The sequence below is a fragment of the Crinia signifera genome, chromosome 4, assembly GCF_055691185.1.
Source record: "Crinia signifera chromosome 4, ASM5569118v1, whole genome shotgun sequence".
NCBI classification, from domain to species: Eukaryota; Metazoa; Chordata; class Amphibia; order Anura; family Myobatrachidae; genus Crinia; species Crinia signifera.
The window spans coordinates 8,278,457-8,304,777 of NC_139220.1; the positions used below are offsets into that span (position 1 = coordinate 8,278,457).

Below are 26,321 nucleotides of genomic sequence, written 5' to 3' on the forward strand. Positions count from 1 at the left end.
TAGGTGAGGCGCGTCCCCCAGTAACGCATTTACATTCCAGCTGCTGTAACTGTTCCCTATATAAGACGTGTCTGTGTAGGTGAGGCGCGTCCCCCAGTAACGCATTTCCATTCCGGCTGCTGTAACTGTTCCCTATATAAGACGTGTACGTGAGGCGCGTCCCCCAGTAACACATTTCCATTCCAGCTGCTGTAACTGTTCCCTATATAAGATGTGTCTGTGTAGGTGAGGCGCGTCCCCCAGTAACACATTTCCATTCTAGCTGCTGTAACTGTTCCCTATATAAGACGTGTCTGTGTAGGTGAGGCGCGTCCCCCGGTAACACATTTCCATTCTAGCTGCTGTAACTGTTCCCTATATAAGATGTGTCTGTGTAGGTGAGGCACGTCCCCCGGTAACGCATTTCCATTCCGGCTGCTGTAACTGTTCCCTATATAAGATGTGTCTGTGTAGGTGAGGCGCGTCCCCCAGTAACACATTTCCATTCCAGCTGCTGTAACTGTTCCCTATATAAGATGTGTCTGTGTAGGTGAGGCGCGTCCCCCAGTAACGCATTTCCATTCCGGCTGCTGTAACTGTTCCCTATATAAGATGTGTCTGTGTAGGTGAGGCGCGTCCCCCAGTAACGCATTTCCATTCTAGCTGCTGTAACTGTTCCCTATATAAGATGTGTCTGTGTAGGTGAGGCACGTCCCCCAGTAACGCATTTACATTCCAGCTGCTGTAACTGTTCCCTATATAAGACGTGTCCGTGTAGGTGAGGCGCGTCCCCCAGTAACGCATTTCCATTCCAGCTGCTGTAACTGTTCCCTATATAAGACGTGTCTGTGTAGGTGAGGCGCGTCCCCCAGTAACACATTTCCATTCCAGCTGCTGTAACTGTTCCCTATATAAGATGTGTCTGTGTAGGTGAGGCGCGTCCCCCGGTAACACATTTCCATTCCAGCTGCTGTAACTGTTCCCTATATAAGACGTGTCCGTGTACGTGAGGCGCGTCCCCCAGTAACACATTTACATTCCAGCTGCTGTAACTGTTCCCTATATAAGGCGTGTCCGTGTAGGTGAGGCGCGTCCCCCGGTAACACATTTCCATTCCAGCTGCTGTAACTGTTCCCTATATAAGATGTGTCCGTGTAGGTGAGGCGCGTCCCCCAGTAACGCATTTACATTCCAGCTGCTGTAACTGTTCCCTATATAAGACGTGTCTGTGTAGGTGAGGCGCGTCCCCCAGTAACGCATTTCCATTCCGGCTGCTGTAACTGTAAGACGTGTCTGTGTAGGTGAGGCGCGTCCCCCGGTAACACATTTCCATTCCAGCTGCTGTAACTGTTCCCTATATAAGACGTGTCCGTGTAGGTGAGGCGCGTCCCCCAGTAACGCATTTCCATTCCAGCTGCTGTAACTGTTCCCTATATAAGATGTGTCCGTGTAGGTGAGGCGCGTCCCCCAGTAACGCATTTACATTCCAGCTGCTGTAACTGTTCCCTATATAAGACGTGTCTGTGTAGGTGAGGCGCGTCCCCCAGTAACGCATTTCCATTCCGGCTGCTGTAACTGTTCCCTATATAAGACGTGTACGTGAGGCGCGTCCCCCAGTAACACATTTCCATTCCAGCTGCTGTAACTGTTCCCTATATAAGATGTGTCTGTGTAGGTGAGGCGCGTCCCCCAGTAACACATTTCCATTCTAGCTGCTGTAACTGTTCCCTATATAAGACGTGTCTGTGTAGGTGAGGCGCGTCCCCCGGTAACACATTTCCATTCTAGCTGCTGTAACTGTTCCCTATATAAGATGTGTCTGTGTAGGTGAGGCACGTCCCCCAGTAACGCATTTCCATTCCGGCTGCTGTAACTGTTCCCTATATAAGATGTGTCTGTGTAGGTGAGGCGCGTCCCCCAGTAACACATTTCCATTCCAGCTGCTGTAACTGTTCCCTATATAAGATGTGTCTGTGTAGGTGAGGCGCGTCCCCCAGTAACGCATTTCCATTCCGGCTGCTGTAACTGTTCCCTATATAAGATGTGTCTGTGTAGGTGAGGCGCGTCCCCCAGTAACACATTTCCATTCTAGCTGCTGTAACTGTTCCCTATATAAGATGTGTCTGTGTAGGTGAGGCACGTCCCCCAGTAACGCATTTACATTCCAGCTGCTGTAACTGTTCCCTATATAAGACGTGTCCGTGTAGGTGAGGCGCGTCCCCCAGTAACGCATTTCCATTCCAGCTGCTGTAACTGTTCCCTATATAAGACGTGTCTGTGTAGGTGAGGCGCGTCCCCCAGTAACGCATTTCCATTCCAGCTGCTGTAACTGTTCCCTATATAAGATGTGTCTGTGTAGGTGAGGCGCGTCCCCCAGTAACACATTTACATTCCAGCTGCTGTAACTGTTCCCTATATAAGACGTGTACGTGAGGCGCGTCCCCCAGTAACACATTTCCATTCCAGCTGCTGTAACTGTTCCCTATATAAGGCGTGTCCGTGTAGGTGAGGCGCGTCCCCCAGTAACGCATTTACATTCCAGCTGCTGTAACTGTTCCCTATATAAGGCGTGTCTGTGTAGGTGAGGCGCGTCCCCCAGTAACGCATTTCCATTCCAGCTGCTGTAACTGTTCCCTATATAAGGCGTGTCTGTGTAGGTGAGGCGCGTCCCCCAGTAACGCATTTCCATTCCAGCTGCTGTAACTGTTCCCTATATAAGACGTGTCTGTGTAGGTGAGGCGCGTCCCCCAGTAACACATTTCCATTCCAGCTGCTGTAACTGTTCCCTATATAAGATGTGTCTGTGTAGGTGAGGCGCGTCCCTCAGTAACACATTTACATTCCAGCTGCTGTAACTGTTCCCTATATAAGACGTGTACGTGAGGCGCGTCCCCCGGTAACGCATTTCCATTCCAGCTGCTGTAACTGTTCCCTATATAAGGCGTGTCCGTGTAGGTGAGGCGCGTCCCCCAGTAACGCATTTACATTCCAGCTGCTGTAACTGTTCCCTATATAAGGCGTGTCTGTGTAGGTGAGGCGCGTCCCCCAGTAACGCATTTCCATTCCAGCTGCTGTAACTGTTCACTATATAAGACGTGTCCGTGTAGGTGAGGCGCGTCCCCCAGTAACACATTTCCATTCCAGCTGCTGTAACTGTTCCCTATATAAGACGTGTCGGTGTAGGTGAGGCGCGTCCCCCAGTAACGCATTTCCATTCCAGCTGCTGTAACTGTTCCCTATATAAGACGTGTCCGTGTAGGTGAGGCGCGTCCCCCAGTAACGCATTTCCATTCCAGCTGCTGTAACTTCCTTATATAAGACGTGTCTGTGTAGGTGAGGCGCGTCCCCCAGTAACACATTTCCATTCTAGCTGCTGTAACTGTTCCTTATATAAGACGTGTCTGTGTATTTTCTTGCAGGCTGCGTCTTCTTCCTGTGCCTGGGCATCTTCTACATGTTCCGGCCCAACATGGCCTTCGTGGCCCCCGTGCAGGAGAAGGTGGTGTTCGGGATGTTCTTTCTGGGTGCCATTCTCTGCTTGTCCTTCTCGTGGCTCTTTCACACCGTGTACTGTCACTCGGAGGGAGTGTCCCGCGTCTTCTCCAAGTAAGCACCCCCAGTCTCTGGGTTCAGGGGCTCATTCTCATTCATTCCGCATTAGTGATAGTCCCGGTTTGTGGCGACATCACCACAGCGTTAATATACTTACCCCCAAAAACAGTAATTGTATGTCAATAATAAGGTAGATACAATAGCGGCATCCACCGCCGAACTACATCTGCATCTACATCTGCATCGCTGCAATAAAGTATCTGCCAACTGCAGAGGACGCTGACGGGGTTTGGTCACTAGGTCGGCCTGGTAAGAGAATATAATAGTGTGCCCAAGGTAGCGCGGCACCGCGCCCGAAGCATGGCGAGCCCATTGGTACACTAGTCTTATACGGTGTCCATGTTGACAACCAGGATGAAAAAACATGAAACACTCATGTCGGCATTTTGACTGTCAACCTAATGCTTGTATCAACCTTCCGACACGGTCTCCCTTAGCCCTGTCTACCTTCAGCGGTTGACCCAATGTATGGCGATCTTTATTGCGCCCCATACCCCCGTTAACACCATGTCGGCAGAATACGTATCCATAATACAGGGGCATGACTCGGGGTAACGGCGAGGGCAGGTCCCGTATATGGAGTATACAGGTTGCAGCGTCATTGCCTGGGAATCCCATGTAGCATTATAAAGCTGGGGTTATTGCGTCATCCTGCGTCCACCATCGCCCCCGTCACTCATCTCTCCTCCTCTTCCTACAAGGTTGGACTACTCCGGGATCGCCCTCCTCATCATGGGCAGCTTCGTTCCCTGGCTCTACTACTCCTTCTACTGTAACCCGCAGCCATGTTTCATCTACTTAATCATCGTCTGTGTCCTGGGCATAGCCGCCATCGTCGTATCGCAGTGGGACCTATTCGCTACTCCCCAGTACCGCGGCGTGAGAGCTGGTGAGTCCTGCGTAGCCGTATGCTCTGTGTATGTGGCCCCCACCCCAGTACCGCGGCGTGAGAGCTGGTGAGTCCTGCGTAGCCGTATGCTCTGTGTATGTGGCCCCCACCCCAGTACCGCGGCGTGAGAGCTGGTAGGCATATGCTGTGGGTGTATGTATGTGGCCCCCACCCCAGTACCGCGGCGTGAGAGCTGGTGAGTCCTGCGTAGCCGTATGCTCTGTGTGTATGTATATATGTGGCCCCCACCCCAGTACCGCGGCGTGAGAGCTGGTAGGCATATGCTGTGGGTGTATGTATGTGGCCCCCACCCCAGTACCGCGGCGTGAGAGCTGGTAGGCATATGCTGTGGGTCTATGTATGTGGCCCCCAACCCAGTACCGCGGCGTGAGAGCTGGTGAGTCCTGCGTAGCCATATGCTCTGTGTGTATGTATATATGTGGCCCCCACCCCAGTACCGCGGCATGAGAGCTGGTAGGCATATGCTGTGGGTGTATGTATGTGGCCCCCACCCCAGTACCGCGGCGTGAGAGCTGGTGAGTCCTGCGTAGCCATATGCTGTTGTGTTGTGTGAATAGCCAGTGTGCTGCCGGGGCTGTGTGTGTGTCCATATGCTGTTGTGTTATGTGAGTGTATATATGGTATGTAATAGGCTTTGTGGTGATTCCCCCTCACACAGCAGCAGCCAGACTCTGTCCTCAGGTCTCTCCCCATCAGGTCACAGTGAATGCCAGCCGCTGTCAGATGGTGCCTGGGCGCTATAATCTCCTGCTTCCTCCTGTAATACCCCTGCTGACATCTGTCGCCCTGACTGATGTGACCTGGCTAATGAGCCGGGCTACGTCCCATACTGTATCCGTGACCGGTGCTAATGTTATCGCTCACAGATGTATTAATAGCGGGAATCTGACGTGTCGGCTTTCTGCTGACATAACGGCGTAGTGATCACAACGTAACCATGAGACGTGTTGTGTACACAGCCGCACGCCGGCGATCTTACCAGAGGCTTCAGGCCTATAAATGCCATGTACTTCAGGGGGCAGTTGCTATATCTTGTCCCATTGATCACATTCTACACGTCTGAGTGATGACTGTTGGTGGTGCTGGTGTCCGCCTGCGCAGCCGCCTCTGCTTCCATCACTGACCCGCTTTGTTTCCCCTCCCGCAGGTGTATTTATAGGACTGGGCCTCAGCGGGATCATCCCCACCCTGCACTTTATTATCGCTGAGGGCTTCCTGAAAGCTGCCACCATGGGTCAGATCGGCTGGCTGCTCCTCATGGCCACACTCTACATCACAGGCGCCCTCTTGTACGCTGCCCGCATCCCCGAACGATTCTTCCCTGGGAAGTGTGACATCTGGGTAAGTACCGGGGGGAGTCTGTGGGAACGGGGGACACCTGGGGGGGGGGGGGTTGTGTTAGGGGCAGATGGTAAGCTGTGTGTTGGAAGTTGTAGTTAAACATTCCGCTTACTGGATTCCATGTGAAGAAAGGAGGGATGTAGCGCTAGAACCACTTTATCCGTAATCTGGTGATTGGTCCGTGTACGGATTCTGCAGCTGCTGATCTGTTACGGTCTGCGAAGTTTGCGTCTGTAACGAGACCAGGCTGCGCGTACGCTTTGTATAGTTTTATAGATACATTGGGCAGATTTATTATGTTATTAGGTTGTAAACAATCCTAAGGCATGTAATGGGGTCGTTCCATGGAATGGTCCACCCTAGACTCCTCCAAAAAAAATATATAGTTAACAAAACAAAGCGGCACTCGTAGGTCTTTTTTAGAAAAAAAATTCCGTGTATTGACCCATCACAACAACCGACGTTTCAGGGTGCGACCCCCTTTGTCAAGGTGTCAATGGTCTTTCTGATGTATGGCCACCTTAATGCTGGGGACACACCAGGACGATCCTGCTCTTGAGCGGCTCGTCACGGGAACGTACGACCCGCTCACGAGCTGACGGCGCCGCCGACCGGCACAGGAGAAGCGTCCGATGTGATCGCGATCCGCACACACTACAATGGTCGTTTCTGAGATCCTACCTGCAGCATACAATCGGTCGAGATTGTATCTAAATTGGCTCATTTTGGGCCATATCGTCCTGGTGTGTACCCAGCATTAGGCCCTTATTCTGATATCAGCTCAGTACAAATTGGTTTGGAAAATGGTCAACCATGTGCACTGCAGGTGGGGCAAATGTAACAGGTGCAGAGTTACATTTGGGTGGGGTGCGTTGAAACTGAAGCTGTAAAAATAATGCAGCCAGTATTTATCCTGCACAGAAACAAAATAACTCTCACAAATCTAATTCTCTCTGCATATGTTACATCTGCCCCACCTGCAGCGCACATGTTTTTACCCATTTTCCAAACTAATTTGTACTGTGATCAGATCTGAATAAAGGCCATACACAAGCAGATTTATCTGCAGATCTGTCTGGTTGGAACAAAAACATGGTTATGGATGAGGGCAAATGACAGTTGACCATTTGCTTGGAAATGATGGAAAACTGACAAACTGTCACTCATCCATAACCATGTTTTTGTTCCAACCAGCCAGATCTGAAGATAAATCTTACTAGTGTATGGGCACCTTAAGTGTCAGACTCCTGCCCTCACACTGACATCCCCATCCAATCAGTGTAGCCGGTTAGTGTGTGTGACTCGGTGGTCATGTCAGTGTGTTCATGTACTCTTTGGGCTGCTAAAGCTGACACCTTGTTAGGAAGTGGCACTAATACCCTCGTATAAAGGGTCACAATGTTACCCCCCAATTGTCCTATGGTTAGGCGACACCTGTTACAGATGTATGTTGAGCTGACTGGACACTTTTGCCTCCCTGTTGTATGAGATACGTACAATTCTGGGCAGATTACCGCTAACACACTCTCTCCCTCTCGTTCCTCTGCAGTTCCATTCCCACCAGCTGTTCCACATCTTTGTCGTGGCCGGAGCCTTCGTTCACTTCCACGGCGTCTCCAACCTCCAGGAGTTCCGCTTCACGGTGGGCGGCGGCTGCGCTGCTCAGGAGGTGCTGTAGAAGTCCCTCCTCCATGGAGGGAGCGCCGCACGGTCCTAGAAGGACTTCTGCACAAGGTGGTGTAGGAAGGACGGACGGTCCTTCCTCGCCCACTGTGTGAGGGGAGACTGCAGCAGACGGACTGTGGAACCTAACAATCTTACCTCAAAGATTCAATACCAAGTGTATGAAGTTTAATTTATTCCTGGGGAGTGGGTCGCATATCTTTTACCCTTTCGGATTTGGAGGGGGGGGTGGGAGTTACGGTCTCTCCGGCACTGACATGGTTTAAATGATACTCTCTGCTCGAGCTTCCCATAGAGGGAGAGACTCCTGCAGGTCTCTTCTGAGAATCCGCTATTTATTTTTATAAATCTTCTGGAGCAAGGGGTCTTGTAACGATAATTATTATTATTTTCCTGTAACACCTGGTAAGATTCACGATTTCTGTTTCTATGGTGGCTGCGTTGTCCTCTTGACTTCTGGGAAAACGTGTGCGGAACGGTCGGTGAATTTCTTGTAAATAAAAAAAACTTTCTAATTTTCTGTTTAAAACAAAATTTCTAGACTTTTTTTTTTTTTTTTTATTTGTGGGGGGGGGTGTAATATACGACAAAGATATGAATTCTATACGAAGATATCCTGTACCATTCACTGTTCACGGACATGTTTTGCACACATATGGAGCAGGATGTCGCACTGACAGACCCGTGGGTGCTAGGACTGTGCCGGATAATAGCGCAGCCTGGCGCCAGCGGGCGTTGGATGCAGAGGTGGAAGGCTCTTCCTTCGGTTAATGATTGCACAGAACTTGGCGCCGTAACTGAGCTGCTGACAAACTGGCACCTTTTTTGCGTATTTCAAAAGCTGGACGTAAGTGGAAAGAGACTCGGCGCGGAATTGCGGACTGAGCCGGCGGAAGTACAAGTGTATTGCAGCAGCTGGAAAGCGTTAGTCCCTGTGCGCCAAGATTCTGCTGTCCTGCTATGGCGTTTTGGGGTGAGATGAGCAAGCTCCGGACCAGTGGGGAGTTTATCAGCCACCGTTCTGGCCCTCTGCACAGAGACGTGGTACTTGTGGTATATACAGATCTGCTGGATCTCGAACGAAAGTAGCCGTATTGGTGGCGCAAGGTCTGGGCTGTACATGAGAATAAGCCCCGCATCACTGGATAGCAGACGGGCCCCTATCACGTAGCGAACACGATGTAGGGAACGCCATCGCTCAGACACTGACATTAGCAGGACTGATGTAGTGGTTTTAACTTATTAATTCCAAGCTTTGCACCCTACCCGTACACTTGGGTGCTAAGTTGGGAAATTCCCCAAGGAAACGTCCCTAAAACAGGCTCAGGAACTAGTAGGGTGGCGGTCGGCAGATAGTGGCCAATCCAGGGTTCCAGTCACAAGTATCCGTTAAATGGAAGGAAATATTTTGGGGTTCTCTTGGTTTGAAACCCCCCTTTTTGGTGAAGAATGCCTGTATAATGGAGTTAGCAGCAGTATGGTGATACCCAGGTGCCAGAGTATAATGTGAACGCTATTGGCAACAAGCACTGAACGCTGGAGAGCAAGGGGGGGTGGGGCGGGCTCCGTTATTGCAAGGATGGGTTAATAATGATGGGGGGTTTGCCAGCCCCTTATCAGGTAGTTTATCGTTTTGCCACAAGAAGCAGAGAGGGGTGTTAACGCGTTACCCAAGGAAAACGCTTGTGGCTGCACTAAGCACTTTGGGGTACTCTACCGCCATGTTTTATACACCCTGTAGCCCCCCCCCCCCCCCCCCCCTGTACCCCATGCCTCTGTCTTAACCTTACAGCAAGATTGTAATCTCAGAGAATTCCTTATGTCTGTCAGCATTGGTGGGAACGTGTGTTCTCCAGAGAGGGAAGATCCTCCTACGCTGGGGGGGGTCTCATCACGGACCAGCTGGTGGATTGTGTTGGGGTTTGCAGGAATGGAGAGGTTGGCTGTCTGCATGTTATCTGTAATGGCCCCTCGCCGCTTCCATTTCATTGTAGATCTACCCATAATAGTAGTCAATACTGGTAATGATTTGCCGGCTGCTGATACACCCACAGATGTCCTCTTTACACATTACGTGGCCTCCATTGCGTATTACAGGTCTCCTGTAGTCTTAAATTGATACTTTTCTCTTAATACGTAATCTCTATAATGTTCGCTGAAACGCACTTTTTATATAGTTTGATTTTTGTCTAATCGGCATGTATCAAAAATACAAAGATTCTCTAAACTGGCCCTGTGCGGAGTTTGTATGTTCTCCCTGTGCTTGAGTGGGTTTCCTCCGGGTACTCCGGTTTCCTCCCTCAATCCAAAATATACTGGTAGGCTAATTGGCTCCCAGCAAAATTGTCACCAGAGTGAATGTGTGTGCGTGTACATGTGGTAGGGAATATAGAGTGTAAGCTCCACTGGGGCAGGGACTGATGTGCATGTTCAACTATACTCTGTACGGCGCTGCAGAATATGTGTGCGCTATATAAGAAACTGGTAATAAATAAAATAATTAGTTTCCCTTTAAACTGTTCCGCAGCGACTCCATGATCAGACAGGTGTAATGTGAGCTGTTGCTGCCCCCCTCTGGCAGGTAGGGGTATTGCTGCGCTCACCTAATAGGAGATCTCCTCCTTACAGCTCTCTGGTCACCTTACTGCCTCAGTTCTCATGTAGGAGGGGGGAGGGCACCTGACGGTCCTCAGCCAGCCCAATGCGTCCTTGTTTTCCGTAGCCGGTCACCTCTCCAATCCCTGCTTCTACCATTAGTAAATAGTGGCCTTGTTAATATTCTCATACCTGTTACTATTGATCTGGTTTCCTGTGAGACGCAGCAAAGCACATTCAGGGGTGAGTAGCGGTTTTGGGGTTTACGTCTCATTTCTCGCTGTATTATTCACTTTCTGTTCAATAAAATAACAATTCAAAAGTGTTCTGGATTCTGTTCTTGCTGAGAAATTGCTGATTTGTTTACGTGATGGGACTGACTGGTGGGGCGGGACTGACTGACTGGCGGGTGGGACTGACTGTCTGACGGGCTGGTGGGGCGGGAGATATAATTCACAAGATTTTTGTTTTGTTATTTAACTTTTTTCCACCACTGAATGTTCCTCCCGCTGTAAGAATAGACAAGAGCCGCTTCTCCATGCTGTCAGATCTTCTGTCCTTTTGGGGTGGCCCAGGTGACAGACCCACCAGATGAGGCGACGTGTTGTTGAGATTCCTTTGTGGCACAGATCCGGCTACCAGGACCAAGCTCCGACACCATTGGCTGGCTGTGTGACCGATGGGGGGTGCGGCACTAGCTGTCCGCTATGTTTTTGCGTCACATCCTCTGATTGGATTTGCTCACTCGCACAAATTGCTGGATAGCTGTAACGTGAAGTAAATGCGCACAATTGCACCTATCATGGTTACATGTGGTGCACGTCTGCCTGCAATGTACTAGGTGCAAAAGCTAATGTGGCCCATTTCCCAGAGGATTGCTAAAACATGTGCGTACTCATCATGCTCCAGCCAATCAGATCCCAATGGTATAGGTTTTCTCTTTTTTTCCCTCTCCTCAAAATTAAATGTGACCCCACAAAACTGCTGTGGTAATCAGAACTTTGGAGGAACGCCACCTCCCCCCCAAGCTTCAATATTCCCTAGAACTCAGGAAAGAGCCTCATCCTTGGACATCGTGATATCTACCTTTTTACAACCTGCCACTGGGCTGCTGGAACATTCCACTGTGCGACCAATGTTTGTTTTTTACCCACTAGGCGGTAGGTGCTGACAGCGGGTGTCTCAAGGGGTCAGTGTAGCAGAAGTGATTGTGGCAAAGTCACACAGGGACCAGTGATAAGAATATGCCTTGGTGACTACACAGATCCGGAATAAAGGTCTAGAGCAGTGGTCACCAAATCCAGTTCCCATTTTCCAAGTCACTTGTGGACTTTTCATATCACAGTTGGTGATACACAGCGCACCAACCGGGTGACCTGGAAAACCTGAACTGTTAGGGGTCCTTGTTTACTGTGGCTGGGAACCACTGGTCTAGAGGGGCCGAATTCTCCACTGTTCCTATGTTGTATGTCTCTACTGAGGCACATGTGACTGCTGCCTCCATCAATCAGTGTATTGCTGCAATCCGAGTCCTTGTGAGAGGCAGATATGAGGCTACAGTGCACACAGGCCTCTTACACTGGATCCTATATGTTATTGTGACTGATCTCTATGGAGGGATGGGGCTGCTTACCATGACTGATCCCTATGGAGGGATGGGGCTGGTTACCATGACTGATCCCTATGGAGGGATGGGGCTGGTTACCATGACTGATCCCTATGGAGGGATGGGGGTAGATAGGACGTGCTCTGATTACACTGACCCATGTCGGCTGCTCTGGTGCATCAGGCCGGGATGGGTCATAGTGCTGAGAGTATGAAAATCAACATACAATAGGTTCCAAAAAGCAAGTTTTGTTTGAATTTCAGCGCAACCCCCTTAAAAAGATGTTTATACGCAATAAATATTTGTAGTTGATTTATTGTGACAAAATATATGACAAGTAAAAGTAAAGATAAAACAGATATTTCCAATGGTAGATTTCAATATTCTTTGGTCGCACCAAGCACATTCAAAATGAAGACTTCAAAGTGCAAGTGTGCTGTGATAGGCAGTCTGTATCCAGTAAGATGCAAGGCGTTATGCCTGGTCCCAGACATAGGGTATCCACACACAGCTTGAAAAAGGAGACTTAGTTCTCCGAAACGCGTTGCAGCTTACTGGATACAGACTGCCGATCACAGCGCACTTGCACTTTGCACTTTGAAGTCTTCATTTTGAATGTGCTTGGTGTGACCAAAGAATATTGAAATCTACTATTGGAAATTCTGGAAATATCTGTTGTTTTACTGGTCATATATTTTGTCACAATAAATCAACTACAAATATTTATTGTGTATAAACATCTTTTTAATGGGGTTGCGCTAAAATTCAAACAAACCTTGCTTTTTGGAACCTACATTTTGGAAGGTGGTGTACCTACTTATGTTTGTATAGCTGCACCCTGCTTAATTAATTGCGCTGAGTTTCTCCACAAACACTTGTCTCTGCAACATACGATAGGTTGACACATGAAATAGGGTGGAAGGTCGACACAAGCATTCGGTCAACAATGGGAAGGTAGTCAAAAGGTCGACATGTTTTTCACTTTTTTTTTTTTTAAAAAGAGGTGGGGTATGAAATACCGCTTGTTATTGAAAAAACAAAAAAAGTGAAAAACACTTGTTATTGAAAAAACAAAAAAAGTGAAAAACACTAATGTCGACCGTCCCATTGTTGACCTAATGCTTGTACAGACTGTTGACCTTTATCCTGTGTCAACTCTTTTCACGTGTCGATCTAAACCCACTGGCGAAACCTCCGTAATGTTTCAGAGGCGGAATAAGAAATGTCCCCTACTCCGTGGTTCCCGAGACGTCCCAGCAGTTCAGGATTTCACACTTTCCCTATTTAGCGCAGGTGATGTAATTAGTACCTCAGTCCGTTTGAGCACAGGAAGCTAAATCAGCCGTGGATATTCTTAATAGCTGGACTGTTCAGTGGCCTTGTGTTGGGAATCCTGCTCTATGCTGTACGTGTTCAGCCTCTCACCGCTTTCCGGATATTTCTAATGTGGAACGTGCCGCAGTTATTTGTTGTATTCATGTATTTTGGCAATATGGCGTCCTGAGATGTGCGCAGCACCGTGTGGCCTATCAGTGACACTACCTGGCAGTTCCAAAGGCGTGTGTGATGTCACAGCCATGGGGTCATTTGGGAGGGGGGCTATATGACAATCATATGCTGCTACATAATCAGCCCCGATCACTGATCCGTCCTCATCTACTAGGAACAAAATAACCCACTAGATTTGTCTGACGAGATCACCAGTCACTTGGTATTACCGGTAGCACAGGTCCCCGAGTATTGGAATCTACAGTAGGGGTGGATATAACATCCCCATTACAGCTGGTGGCCCCCTTTAATTTTCAGAAGTAAATCTAATTATTTACATATTCTCCCTCACCCGCCGGTCCTAGGCCGATGTGTGCTGCACCTATGGCCTGGCCCAGTACGTGAGCCCCTCTGTGCAGCCAGGAATAACTGCGCCAGACAGGCCAAATTCCCATTCATCTCTCAGCTCATACCTGCAATCTGTATGGCTCACCACTAGGTGGCAGCAACGCTCTATAATGTCCCTTCCAGTTATGGGGATTGTGAAACTTTCCTGTAGACCAGGCCTGGCCATGCAGCTGTTGTGAAACTACACATCCCAGCATGCCTTGTGACAGTGTTAGCATTCCCTTATGGTAAAACTGGTAGTTCATGCAGGGACCTGTAGTTTTACAGCAGCTGGGATGGCCAGGCCTGCTGTGGACCCATGTGGAAATCCACACACCCTGGAATTCACTGGAGCTGATCCACTAACCTCAACGTCCACAGCCAAAATCCAAAGTCATTATGAAAACGCCTGTTATAACCATGGGAAACTCATGTCGGCATTATCATGCGTCAACATTGTGCGTGTCAAATTAGACATGGCCTTTAAATAAATAAATAAATCTCTCTTCAACCTTTGATACATATGCCTTTATAGAAAGGAACTTTTACCGTTATTAATGAATGGTAAGCAGTGTGCCGCCGACAGCGAGAGCAGGTGTGACGCCAGTTACGCAGCATTAACCAGCGTGCATATAATACCGTAACAATCACCAGTGCACAACAATCACAAGCGCACACAGCACCACAACATTCGCCAGCGCCCACAGCACCACAACAATCACCAGCGCCCACAGCACCACAACATTCGCCAGCACCCACAGCAGCACAACAATCACCAGCGCACACAACAATCACCAGCGCACACAGCAGCACAACGATCACCAGCGCACACAGCACCACAACAATCGCCAGCGCACACAGCAGCACAACAATCACCAGCGCCCACAGCACCACAACAATCACCAGCGCCCACAGCACCACAACAATCACCAGCGCACACAACAATCACCAGCGCACACAACAATCACCAGCGCCCACAGCACCACAACAATCACCAGCGCCCACAGCACCACAACAATCACCAGCGCACACAGCACCACAACAATCACCAGCGCACACAACAATCACCAGCGCCCACAGCACCACAACAATCACCAGCGCCCACAGCACCACAACAATCACCAGCGCACACAACAATCACCAGCGCCCACAGCACCACAACAATCACCAGCGCCCACAGCACCACAACAATCACCAGCGCCCACAGCACCACAACAATCACCAGCGCACACAGCACCACAACAATCACCAGCGCACACAACAATCACCAGCGCCCACAGCACCACAACAATCACCAGCGCCCACAGCACCACAACAATCACCAGCGCCCACAGCACCACAACAATCACCAGCGCACACAACAATCACCAGCGCCCACAGCACCACAACAATCACCAGCGCCCACAGCACCACAACAATCACCAGCGCACACAACAATCACCAGCGCACACAGCAGCACAACAATCACCAGCGCACACAACAATCACCAGCGCACACAGCACCACAACAATCGCCAGCGCCCACAGCAGCACAACAATCACCAGCGCACACAACAATCACCAGCGCACACAGCAGCACAGCACTCACCAGCGCACACAACAATCACCAGCGCACACAGCAGCACAACAATTACCAGCGCACACAGCAGCACAACAATCACCAGCGCACACAGCACCACAACAATCACCAGCGCCCACAGCACCACAACAATCGCCAGCGCACACAGCAGCACAACAATCGCCAGCGCCCACAGCACCACAACAATCACCATCGCACACAACAATCACCATCGCACACAGCAGCACAACAATCACCATCGCACACAGCAGCACAACAATCACCAGCGCACACAACAATCACCAGCGCACACAGCAGCACAACAATCACCAGCACACACAGCAGCACAACAATCACCAGCGCACACAGCACCACAACAATCACCAGCGCCCACAGCACCACAACAATCACCAGCGCACACAGCACCACAACAATCGCCAGCGCACACAGCAGCACAACAATCACCAGCGCCCACAGCACCACAACAATCACCAGCGCACACAACAATCACCAGCGCACACAGCAGCACAACAATCACCAGCGCGCACAGCACCACAACAATCACCAGCGCACACAGCACCACAACAATCACCAGCGCGCACACAGCAGCACAACAATCACCAGCGCACACAGCAGCACAACAATCACCAGCGCCCACAGCACCACAACAATCACCAGCGCACACAGCACCACAACAATCACCAGCGCCCACAGCACCACAACACCAGTGCACACAGCACCACAACAATCACCAGCGCCCACAGCACCACAACAATCACCAGCGCACACAGCACCACAACAATCACCAGCGCACACAGCACCACAACAATCACCAGCGCACACAACAATCACCAGCGCCCACAGCACCACAACAATCACCAGCGCCCACAGCACCACAACAATCACCAGCGCCCACAGCACCACAACAATCACCAGCGCACACAACAATCACCAGCGCCCACAGCACCACAACAATCACCAGCGCCCACAGCACCACAACAATCACCAGCGCACACAACAATCACCAGCGCACACAGCAGCACAACAATCACCAGCGCACACAACAATCACCAGCGCACACAGCACCACAACAATCGCCAGCGCCCACAGCAGCACAACAATCACCAGCGCACACAACAATCACCAGCGCACACAGCAGCACAGCACTCACCAGCGCACACAACAATCACCAGCGCACACAGCAGCACAACAATTACCAGCGCACACAGCAGCACAACAATCACCAGCGCACACAGCACCACAACAATCACCAGCGCCCACAGCACCACAACAATCGCCAGCGCACACAGCAGCACAACAATCGCCAGCGCCCACAGCACCACAACAATCACCATCGCACACAACAATCACCATCGCACACAGCAGCACAACAATCACCATCGCACACAGCAGCACAACAATCACCAGCGCACACAACAATCACCAGCGCACACAGCAGCACAACAATCACCAGCACACACAGCAGCACAACAATCACCAGCGCACACAGCACCACAACAATCACCAGCGCCCACAGCACCACAACAATCACCAGCGCACACAGCACCACAACAATCGCCAGCGCACACAGCAGCACAACAATCACCAGCGCCCACAGCACCACAACAATCACCAGCGCACACAACAATCACCAGCGCACACAGCAGCACAACAATCACCAGCGCGCACAGCACCACAACAATCACCAGCGCACACAGCAGCACAACAATCACCAGCGCGCACACAGCAGCACAACAATCACCAGCGCACACAGCAGCACAACAATCACCAGCGCCCACAGCACCACAACAATCACCAGCGCACACAGCACCACAACAATCACCAGCGCCCACAGCACCACAACACCAGTGCACACAGCACCACAACAATCGCCAGCGCACACAGCAGCACAACAATCACCAGCGCCCACAGCACCACAACAATCACCAGCGCACACAACAATCACCAGCGCACACAGCAGCACAACAATCACCAGCGCGCACAGCACCACAACAATCACCAGCGCACACAGCAGCACAACAATCACCAGCGCGCACACAGCAGCACAACAATCACCAGCGCACACAGCAGCACAACAATCACCAGCGCCCACAGCACCACAACAATCACCAGCGCACACAGCAGCACAACAATCGCCAGCGCGCACAACACCACAACAATCTCCAGCGCGCACAACACCACAACAATCGCCAGCGCACACAGCAGCACAACAATCACAAGCACGGCAATCACCAGCACACACATAATAACACAACAACACAAAACCTTGGGGTCGTCTTTTTTTTTTTTTTTGTGGTAACATTTTTAGGATACAGTTTTTTTCTCAAACGTACAAAAGCAAAGAGATGATCTATACAGAACCAAGGTTTTCCCCCCACCCTCCTGATATCCCGGTGGGGATCTGATACGCCCCAGAGGAGGCTGGAGGTAGGAGGCACCGAAATATTTACACGCTCGCTGCTGCACTGCTTATGTCACAATTCATCCGCCTTACCCAAATAAAATTAGGAAAGAAAAAAATACATATAACAAAAAAAACTTCCGAAAATAAATAAACCTGGAAAATTACAAAATAATTGCAAATTGTCACGTGAAATTCTTAACCCCTTAACTGTTGGGCAGGACCCTCAAACAAATCTGTTTGTGTCCGGTCCAGCAGTGAAGAGGTTAACAATGTGCACCTCCAAATATTTTCTCTGCAGAATAGAGGGTGCTGCAGTCTGATCCCTGTTAATCTTCAGAATTGTGCTCGGAGATGGACGTAGGCCTCTGTCAGTTACATCTGTTGCACACTAGGTGGCGCAATTTCTTAACCGAAATCAGCATTTTCTAAGCCTCTTTATTACCGGTCATATAGGTCACACAGCTATGGAAATTCTACCTGGTGTTTTTTATATATATTTCCTACTAGGGCACACTGCAGTGTTTGGGATTATTTTCGTTTGAGATGAGACTACAAAATATATTACGATTCATTTCTCTTAATGATTGTATATACAAAGAGAGAGAGATGGGGGTCACTGTACAGAATAACATAACATGTGAGTTATGGGTGTTCGGTGCACCCCATAAGTGCTTTGGTGGGATGCGCACTGTAACCTGATTGCAGGAGGGGGATTGCCAAACGTTCTGCGGCCAGGAGGTGTGCTTGTGATCTCGGTACCGGTACGGGGGGTCCAGGGTCTGCTTTCACGTGGACCTCCGCACCAAAGGGGGGGCGGAAGAGACTTCCGAAAGAGTAGGCCAATAAACAGTGACCAGCCCCCCAATAAGAGCTCCCCCTTGCTGGTACAAGCAGCCCCGCTGGCTAATCTTTCTGCTGTAACACAGGTATACTCGGCGTTGATGCAGAGTTGCCAGTTGTGTTTGCGGATGCGCCATACAGTGCAACAGTCTGTCGCGCCTTCCGCGTCAGGTTAGTGTTCTCAGGGAGGAAATCCTGTAGACCAATCAGTCCAGTGAGCAAAGTTCCGCTGCGGCTTCTCAAAGTCTTTCAGTCCCAGCAACACAGCCCTGGCGGGAATCCTCCCGCCCTGTAATCTGATCCACACGTGCTGGCAGAAATTTAAACATGGCCGCCCTCACGCCTCCCTCTGCCAGCCTGATGTTCTCCATAGTTGCTAGTGGCGGACGGTGAGGCTGACTTAAATGACTAAGACGCCCACCCAGCCACGTGCTGCTGATCCCTGCTAATTCCTGCCCCTTCTTGGCGTTCCTTTCCTTTATACACATATAAAAATATATATCTACAAATATATATATATTTAATTTTATATCCTATACATATATATTTTGTTTTTGCTTCCCTCCTTCGTGCTGTAGGGAAGATGGTGGCGTTGGGTGCACTGTGAAGGGGTGGATAAGAAGCAGCAAAAGGGGAGCAGAGGACTCTGGGAGAAGCCGTCTTACTTGCACACAAACTGGTCCACAATTTCCGTACATTTTTTGCACTTGACAAAGCAGCACCAGTGGAATTTGCAGTGGCAGCGCTCGACCTGCACCGTCTTGAACTGGTCGTAACCGCGCCCGCAGCACATCAGCTCGCATCCGTCCATGCCCTCCGAGGTTTTGTTGCAGAGCCGACCCTGCGTTCCCAGGGACCCCGTGGTCTCATTGCGCAAACAGTAGTCTGGGCTGATGTCCAGGTACACCAGGTCCTCCGCGGTGGGCGCGTTAAACCGCTGGTTCACCTGCTCCAGCTTACTGCGGCGGTTGAGCCGCATGGCCGCTGCGCTGTCGTACTTCTCCTTCAGGTACTCGCCCACTTTGCGGAAGTCGGCCAGTTGCAGCCAGCAAGTCTTCAGGCTGCAGGAACCGGACACCCCGTGACACTTGCAGGCCACGTCGGCCAATTTGTACACCGCCTAGGAGAGAAGCAGAGGAAAATGGTGTTAGAAGGGGGGTTTGTCTATAGACTGATACTAAACCAATAAGCAGCCCTCCAGCTGTTATATAACTACACATCACAGCATGCTCTGCCATAATTTGCTATCAGGGCATGCTGGGATGTGTAGTTCAACAGCAGGCAGTTTGCCGCTTATTGACCACCCTGCACTAAAACAGACGCTTGTAGTTATTAAATAAAATAATAATAATATGCAACTGACGATGTGCAGTGTCAGGTTACAGCCTGCAGATGGTGCTATATGTACGTGGTAAGGATCCAGTTATACTGATACAAGTTGGGAAACATCTGTTGCACTTGTGGGAGCCCACAATCCTTCTTGGCGGTGTGTGCAGGACGGACCATCCAGATGCACCACTGCAAAACCACAGCACCGGGGGCCGATTCGGATTTGGTTTGCACCTGGACAAATCATGTTGCAATACAAGGGGAGCCAAATACATTAATTATGATTGCATGCACAGTAAATACTGGCTGCTTTTGCATGTAGCCCACAAATGCTGTATTTAGATCTGAGCCCCCTCACGTCTAATCTCTCTGCACATCTGCCCCCTGCAGCGCAGCACAGTTTTACAGAGGTATGAAGTGACTTTTGTGCCTTGCTCCCAGCTCAGTACCCGCCCGCTAGTGTTACGCTTGATACATGACCTCCAGGACAAGGGAACACGATAATAATACCGGCACCAGGTAAGACGTCGCTGTGTATTCTACAGAACGTAGAACAATGCAGAATATTTGTAGAAGGGAAAAAAGGAAATGCGGATTTTTAGAGTCTGTTCAAAGAGACTCCTGTAGGAATTTCCATATTAAAGGATTGACTTCCTCATGTAGAAGCTCAGCAATTAGGGCTCCTGCAGGGGGTCTCAGATCAGGAGGGGACGCAGAGTCCAGCCTGGGGTCAGTCTGCAGTGTGTGTGTGTATAACAGCAGCTGACAGCGGGACGGAGCCCAGTCGCCGGGGCTGTACGCAGTTATCACAGGTGTCTAGCAGGGCACTTAGTATGTACATAGAGCAGCCAATCGGAGACGGACGCCACAAATCCCAGGCCGTGTATTATGGTGTAATGGTCAGCAGTACCGCCTCACAGCACTGAGGACATCGGTTTCATTCCCACCATGGCCCTGTGTGGAGTTTGTATATTCTCCCTGTACTTGCGTGGGTTTCCTTCCGACAATCCAAAAATAACCTGGTTGGTCAATTGGCTTCCAACAATATTAACCCTAGAATGTCTGTGTGTGCATGTACATGTGGTAGGGAATATAGATTGTAAGCTCCATTGGGGCAGGGACTGATGTGAATGTTTAATTATTCTCTGTACAGCGCTGCGGAATATGTGTGCGCTATATAATAACTGGTAATAATAGTCTCTGTACAGCGCTGCGGAATGTGTGTGCGCTATATAATAACTGGTAATAATATTCTCTGTACAGCGCTGCGGAATGTGTGCGCTATATAATAACTGGTAATAATAATCTCTGTACAGCGCTGCGGAATATGTGTGCTCTATATAATAACTGGTAATAATATTCTCTGTACAGCGCTGCGGAATATGTGTGCTCTATATAATAACTGGTAATAATATTCTCTGTACAGCGCTGCGGAATATGTGTGCGCTATATAATAACTGGTAATAATATCTCTGTACAGCACTGCAGAATATGTGTGCGCTATATAATAACTGGTAATAATATTCTCTGTACAGCGCTGCAGAATATGTGTGCACTATATAATAACTGGTAATAATATTCTCTGTACAGCGCTGCGGAATATGTGTGCGCTATATAAATAACTGGTAATAATAATCTCTGTACAGCGCTGCGGAATATGTGTGCGCTATATAAATAACTGGTAATAATAATCTCTGTACAGCGCTGCGGGATATGTGTGCGCTATTTTATAACTGGTAATAATAGTCTCTGTACAGCGCTGCGGAATATGTGTGCGCTATATAATAACTGGTAATAATAGTCTCTGTACAGCGCTGCGGAATATGTGTGCGCTATATAATAACTGGTAATAATATTGTCTGTACAGCGCTGCGGAATATGTGTGCGCTATATAATAACAGTCTCTGTACAGCGCTGCAGAATATGTGTGCGCTATATAAATAACTGGTAATAATAGTCTCTGTACAGCGATGCGGAATATGTGTGCGCTATATAATAACTGGTAATAATAGTCTCTGTACAGCGCTGCGGAATATGTGTGCGCTATATAATAACTGGTAATAATATTCTCTGTACAGCGCTGCGGAATATGTGTGCGCTATATAATAACTAGTAATAATATTCTCTGTACAGCGCAGCGGAATATGTGTGCGCTATATAATAACTGGTAATAATAGTCTCTGTACATCGCTGTGGAATATGTGTGCGCTATATAATAACTGGTAATAATAATCTCTGTACAGCGCTGCGGAATATGTGTGCGCTATATAATAACTGGTAATAATATTCCCTGTACAGCGATGTGGAATATGTGTGCGCTATATAATAACTGGTAATAATAGTCTCTGTACAGCGCTGCGGAATATGTGTGCGCTATATAATAACTGGTAATAATATTCTCTGTACAGCGCTGTGGAATATGTGTGCGCTATATAATAACTGGTAATAATATTCCCTGTACAGCGATGTGGAATATGTGTGCGCTATATAATAACTGGTAATAATAGTCTCTGTACTGCGCTGCGGAATATGTGTGCGCTATATAATAACTGGTAATAATATTCTCTGTACAGCGCTGCGGAATATGTGTGCGCTATATAATAACTGGTAATAATATTCTCTGTACAGCGCTGTGGAATATGTGTGCGCTATATAATAACTGGTAATAATAGTCTCTGTACAGCGCTGCGGAATATGTGTGCGCTATATAATAACTGGTAATAATAGTCTCTGTACAGCGCTGCGGAATATGTGTGCGCTATATAATAACTAGTAATAATAGTCTCTGTACGGCGCTGTGGAATATGTGTGCGCTATATAATAACTGGTAATAATATTCTCTGTACATCGCTGCGGTATATGTGTGCGCTATATAATAATTGGTAATAATAGTCTCTGTACAGCGCTGTGGAATATGTGTGCGCTATAAAATAATTGGTAATAATAGTCTCTGTACAGCACTGCGGAATATGTGTGCGCTATATAATAACTGGTAATAATAGTCTCTGTACAGCGCTGCGGAATATGTGTGCGCTATATAATAACTAGTAATAATAGTCTCTGTACGGCGCTGTGGAATATGTGTGCGCTATATAATAACTGGTAATAATATTCTCTGTACAGCGCTGTGGAATATGTATGCGCTATATAAGTAACTGGTCATAAATAGTATAATTATGTACCTAATAAAGCAGCAAATTATTTCACGTGGCGTACAAATCCACGGCCACTCGCACCGCACCCACGGAATATACGACCAGGATGTAAAATTAAACCCATTTGACGACAAACTCGTGGAACAAAACGACTGCGGCTGTCACGGGAAATGTCAGCGAGACCCTTAGAAGTCTCTGAAAGTCAAACACAGAAGAGGTCATAAAGGATCCCAGGTAGGACAAACAGGGGTAAGTTAAGTGAGTGGGGGTCCGGAGTTAATGGCAGGGGGAGGGGGGCAGCTGAAAGGAGAGGAAGTGCTAGAACAAGGAGTACAAGACATAAACAAAGAAATGCCGGCCATAAAGCCAAGAGCTGGGAGGGTGAGAATAAACAGCCCACAATCATCTGCCCTGGGAGGGGAGGTCTGTGCTGTGCGGGAAGTGCGAGAAGCAGCTTTACAGCCCCCTGATTGCAGGCAGAGTGGGGGCGCCGGCCCTTAGGTGAGACTCTTTATGAGCTGGAACCCGCTTTATGGCCAGTCGGGACTGTGTGGGGGGGCGATGACCTTCCGGAGAGGTCCTGACACTTCCCAAGGAGCTGAGATTCCTGACATAGTTACACAACATTTGGTGGCAATGACACCCAGGTACTTAAAGGGACATTATTACAGAAAATCTGGTTTCTGCATTTGTGCTGCCTACATGACCCGTCATGAATGTAACAAGAAAGTAACACTTTACTCGTCTTACGTTGTATTGTTCGGAGACTTTGCGCAGCGCCGCAGTGTAAGAGCCCCGCACAGCGGTCAGTCTCACCGGACACCAGCGCTTGTCTATTCAATTTTTTTTTATACTGATTTTAAAGAAACTTTTCTTTCCTCTTATGTCAGCACCGATGAAACAGGCGCTACCAGCTGTACTCCCATTGTAACACTGGCGTGTTATATTTATGTCAGTGATACAGGAATATGGTCCAGGCAGACCATGTAATCTCTCTGTACACTGCGGGGCTGAGGCTGATGTACTGGTCTGACAGCTGCATTTGCTCAGGAAATTCCTTCACAACGTTAGTGTAAAGTCGGCTAACAGCTGAAGCCCACCACCTACCTACCTAGTGGGGGAAACATCATATATGTGCGTGTATTTATTTATCTATAGCGTCTTATATAGCGCAGCAGATACCGTTACAGTGTCTTATATAGCGCAGCAGATTCCGTTACAGCGTCTTATATAGCGCAGCAGATTCCGTTACAATGTCTTATATAGCGCAGCAGATTCCGTTAGTGTATTATATAGCGCAGCAGATTCCGTTACAGCGTCTTATATAGCGCAGCAGATTCCGTTACAATGTCTTATATAGCGCAGCAGATTCTGTTACAGCGTCTTCTATAGCGCAGCAGATTCCGTTACAGTGTCTTATATAGCGCAGCAGATCCCGTTACAGGGTCTTACATAGCGCAGCAGATTCCGTTACAGCGTCTTACATAGCGCAGCAGATTCCATTACAGTGTCTTATATAGCGCAGCAGATTCCGTTACAGCGTCTTATATAGCGCAGCAGATTCCGTTACAGCGTCTAATATAGCGCAGCAGATTCCGTTACAGTGTCTTATATAGCGCAGCTGATTCCGTTACAGTGTCTTATATAGCGCAGCAGATTCCGTTACAGTGTCTTATATAGCGCAGCAGATTCCGTTACAGCATCTTATATAGTGCAGCAGATTCCGTTACAGCGTCTTATATAGCGCAGCAGATTCCGTTACAGCGTCTTATATAGCGCAGCAGATTCCGTCACAGTGTCTTATATAGCGCTGCAGATTCCGTTACAGTGTTTTATATAGCGCTGCAGATTCCGTTACAGTGTTTTATATAGCGCAGCAGATTCCGTTACAGCGTCTTATATAGCACAGCAGATTCCGTTACAGCGTCTTATATAGCGTAGCAGATTCCGTTACAGCGTCTTATATAGCGCAGCAGATTCCGTTACAGCGTCTTATATAGCGCAGCAGATTCCGTCACAGTGTCTTATATAGTGCAGATGTGCACCGTGAGCGGGTCGTCCTGGTGTGTACCCCACATATGACCCATACCCGATAGGAGAACCCAGACATATGCTGCACTGAAAATCACGACTCGCTCATTTGCATACTGAAGCCACTGGCATTAGGCAGTAAAGAAGTGGAGAAGTAAAATATCCGATTTGTGAGTCTATGTCGGCGCCTATAGGTCAGCACCATATTATACCATAACCCCTGTAACAGAGGCAATAACCCCCGGCGGACATTGCACATTACTCACCCGGCGGCCCGCCTCATTGTTCTGCAGGTTCATCAGTGCCCGCGCCTGATCCTCCGACCCTTTCGGGTAGTTTTTCTCTCTCTCTCGTGCGTCCACAAACTCCTTGGCGAACCGGTAACCGTACTCCACGTTGTCACCGCAGCCCCCCCACAGCCAGTCCCGGGGTAGATCCTTGGGGCGAGGCGTCCGGCTGCAGCCACAAGTGGACAGCTCGCCCTCGCGGCAGGCGCGGCTGATGGCGTTTACCACTCCTGCAGCGCTGATGGCGTAGGTGAAGGCCGCTTCTCTGCTTCCTGCGGAGGAGAAGGAGGAGAACGGAACATCAGGACCGGAGAGGCGCACACAGATAGGGACAGGAGTGCGCATATAACATCAATGGATTTACAACTCCTTGGGGGGCGATTATCTGCACTGTGGTGTAACGCTGAGGTTTGGGTCCTCGTCCGGTCAGGGTGCAGCATGTCTGACATTTACCCCCTCTGTATATGTATACACCCGAATATAGTGCTGGGGTCACCGGCTGCTGACCACAGTGATCCTAGTGTGTGCCCGTGGTTCTAACACAGTGTAGTTATCACTATTACTGCCTCACAGCGCTGAGGTCATGGGTTCCATTCCCACCACAGCCCCAACTGTGTGGGGTTTGTATATTCTCCCTGTGCTTGTGTGGGTTTCCTCAGGGTGCTCCGGTTTCCTCCCACAATCCAAAAAGATATACTGGTAGGCTAATTAGCGCCTAACAAAATTAACCCTTGAATGTCTGTGTGTGCATGTACATGTGGTAGGGAATATAGATTGTAAGCTCCACTGGGGCAGGCACTGTTAATAATATTCTCTGTACAGCGCTGCGGAATATGTGTGCGTAATATAATAACTGGTAATAATACTCTCTGTACAGCGCTGCGGAATATGTGTGTGCTATATAATAACTGGTAATAATAGTCTCTGTACAGTGCTGCGGAATATGTGTGCGCTATATAAATAACTGGTAATAATATTCTCTGTACAGCGCTGCGGAATATGTGTGCGCTATATAAATACCCGGTAATAATATTCTCTGTACAGCGCTGCGGAATATGTGTGTGCTATATAAATAACTGGTAATAATATTCTCTGT

General features: G+C 48.9%; 2 protein-coding genes across 5 annotated transcripts in view; one reads left to right on the plus strand and one right to left on the minus strand.

The window, feature by feature from the left end:
- The window catches only part of ADIPOR2 (adiponectin receptor 2), a 54,269-nt gene extending 45,002 nt beyond the window's left edge, over nt 1-9,267 (plus strand). For all 4 annotated transcript variants that reach the window (XM_083180936.1, XM_083180933.1, XM_083180934.1 and 1 more), the window contains exons 5-8: nt 3,399-3,585; nt 4,293-4,480; nt 5,649-5,842; nt 7,392-9,267. In XM_083180936.1, coding sequence (XP_083037062.1) covers nt 3,399-3,585; nt 4,293-4,480; nt 5,649-5,842; nt 7,392-7,520 — 698 coding nt within the window. In that variant the 3' untranslated portion in view covers nt 7,521-9,267. The remainder of the gene's footprint in view (nt 1-3,398; nt 3,586-4,292; nt 4,481-5,648; nt 5,843-7,391) is intronic.
- Nucleotides 9,268-17,426: 8,159 nt separating this feature from the next.
- WNT5B (Wnt family member 5B) overlaps nt 17,427-26,321 on the minus strand; it is an 87,508-nt gene continuing 78,613 nt past the window's right edge. The window contains exons 4-5 of the mRNA XM_083180938.1: nt 25,205-25,497; nt 17,427-19,543 (exon numbers count right to left, since the gene is read on the minus strand). Coding sequence (XP_083037064.1) covers nt 19,085-19,543; nt 25,205-25,497 — 752 coding nt within the window. The 3' untranslated portion in view covers nt 17,427-19,084. The remainder of the gene's footprint in view (nt 19,544-25,204; nt 25,498-26,321) is intronic.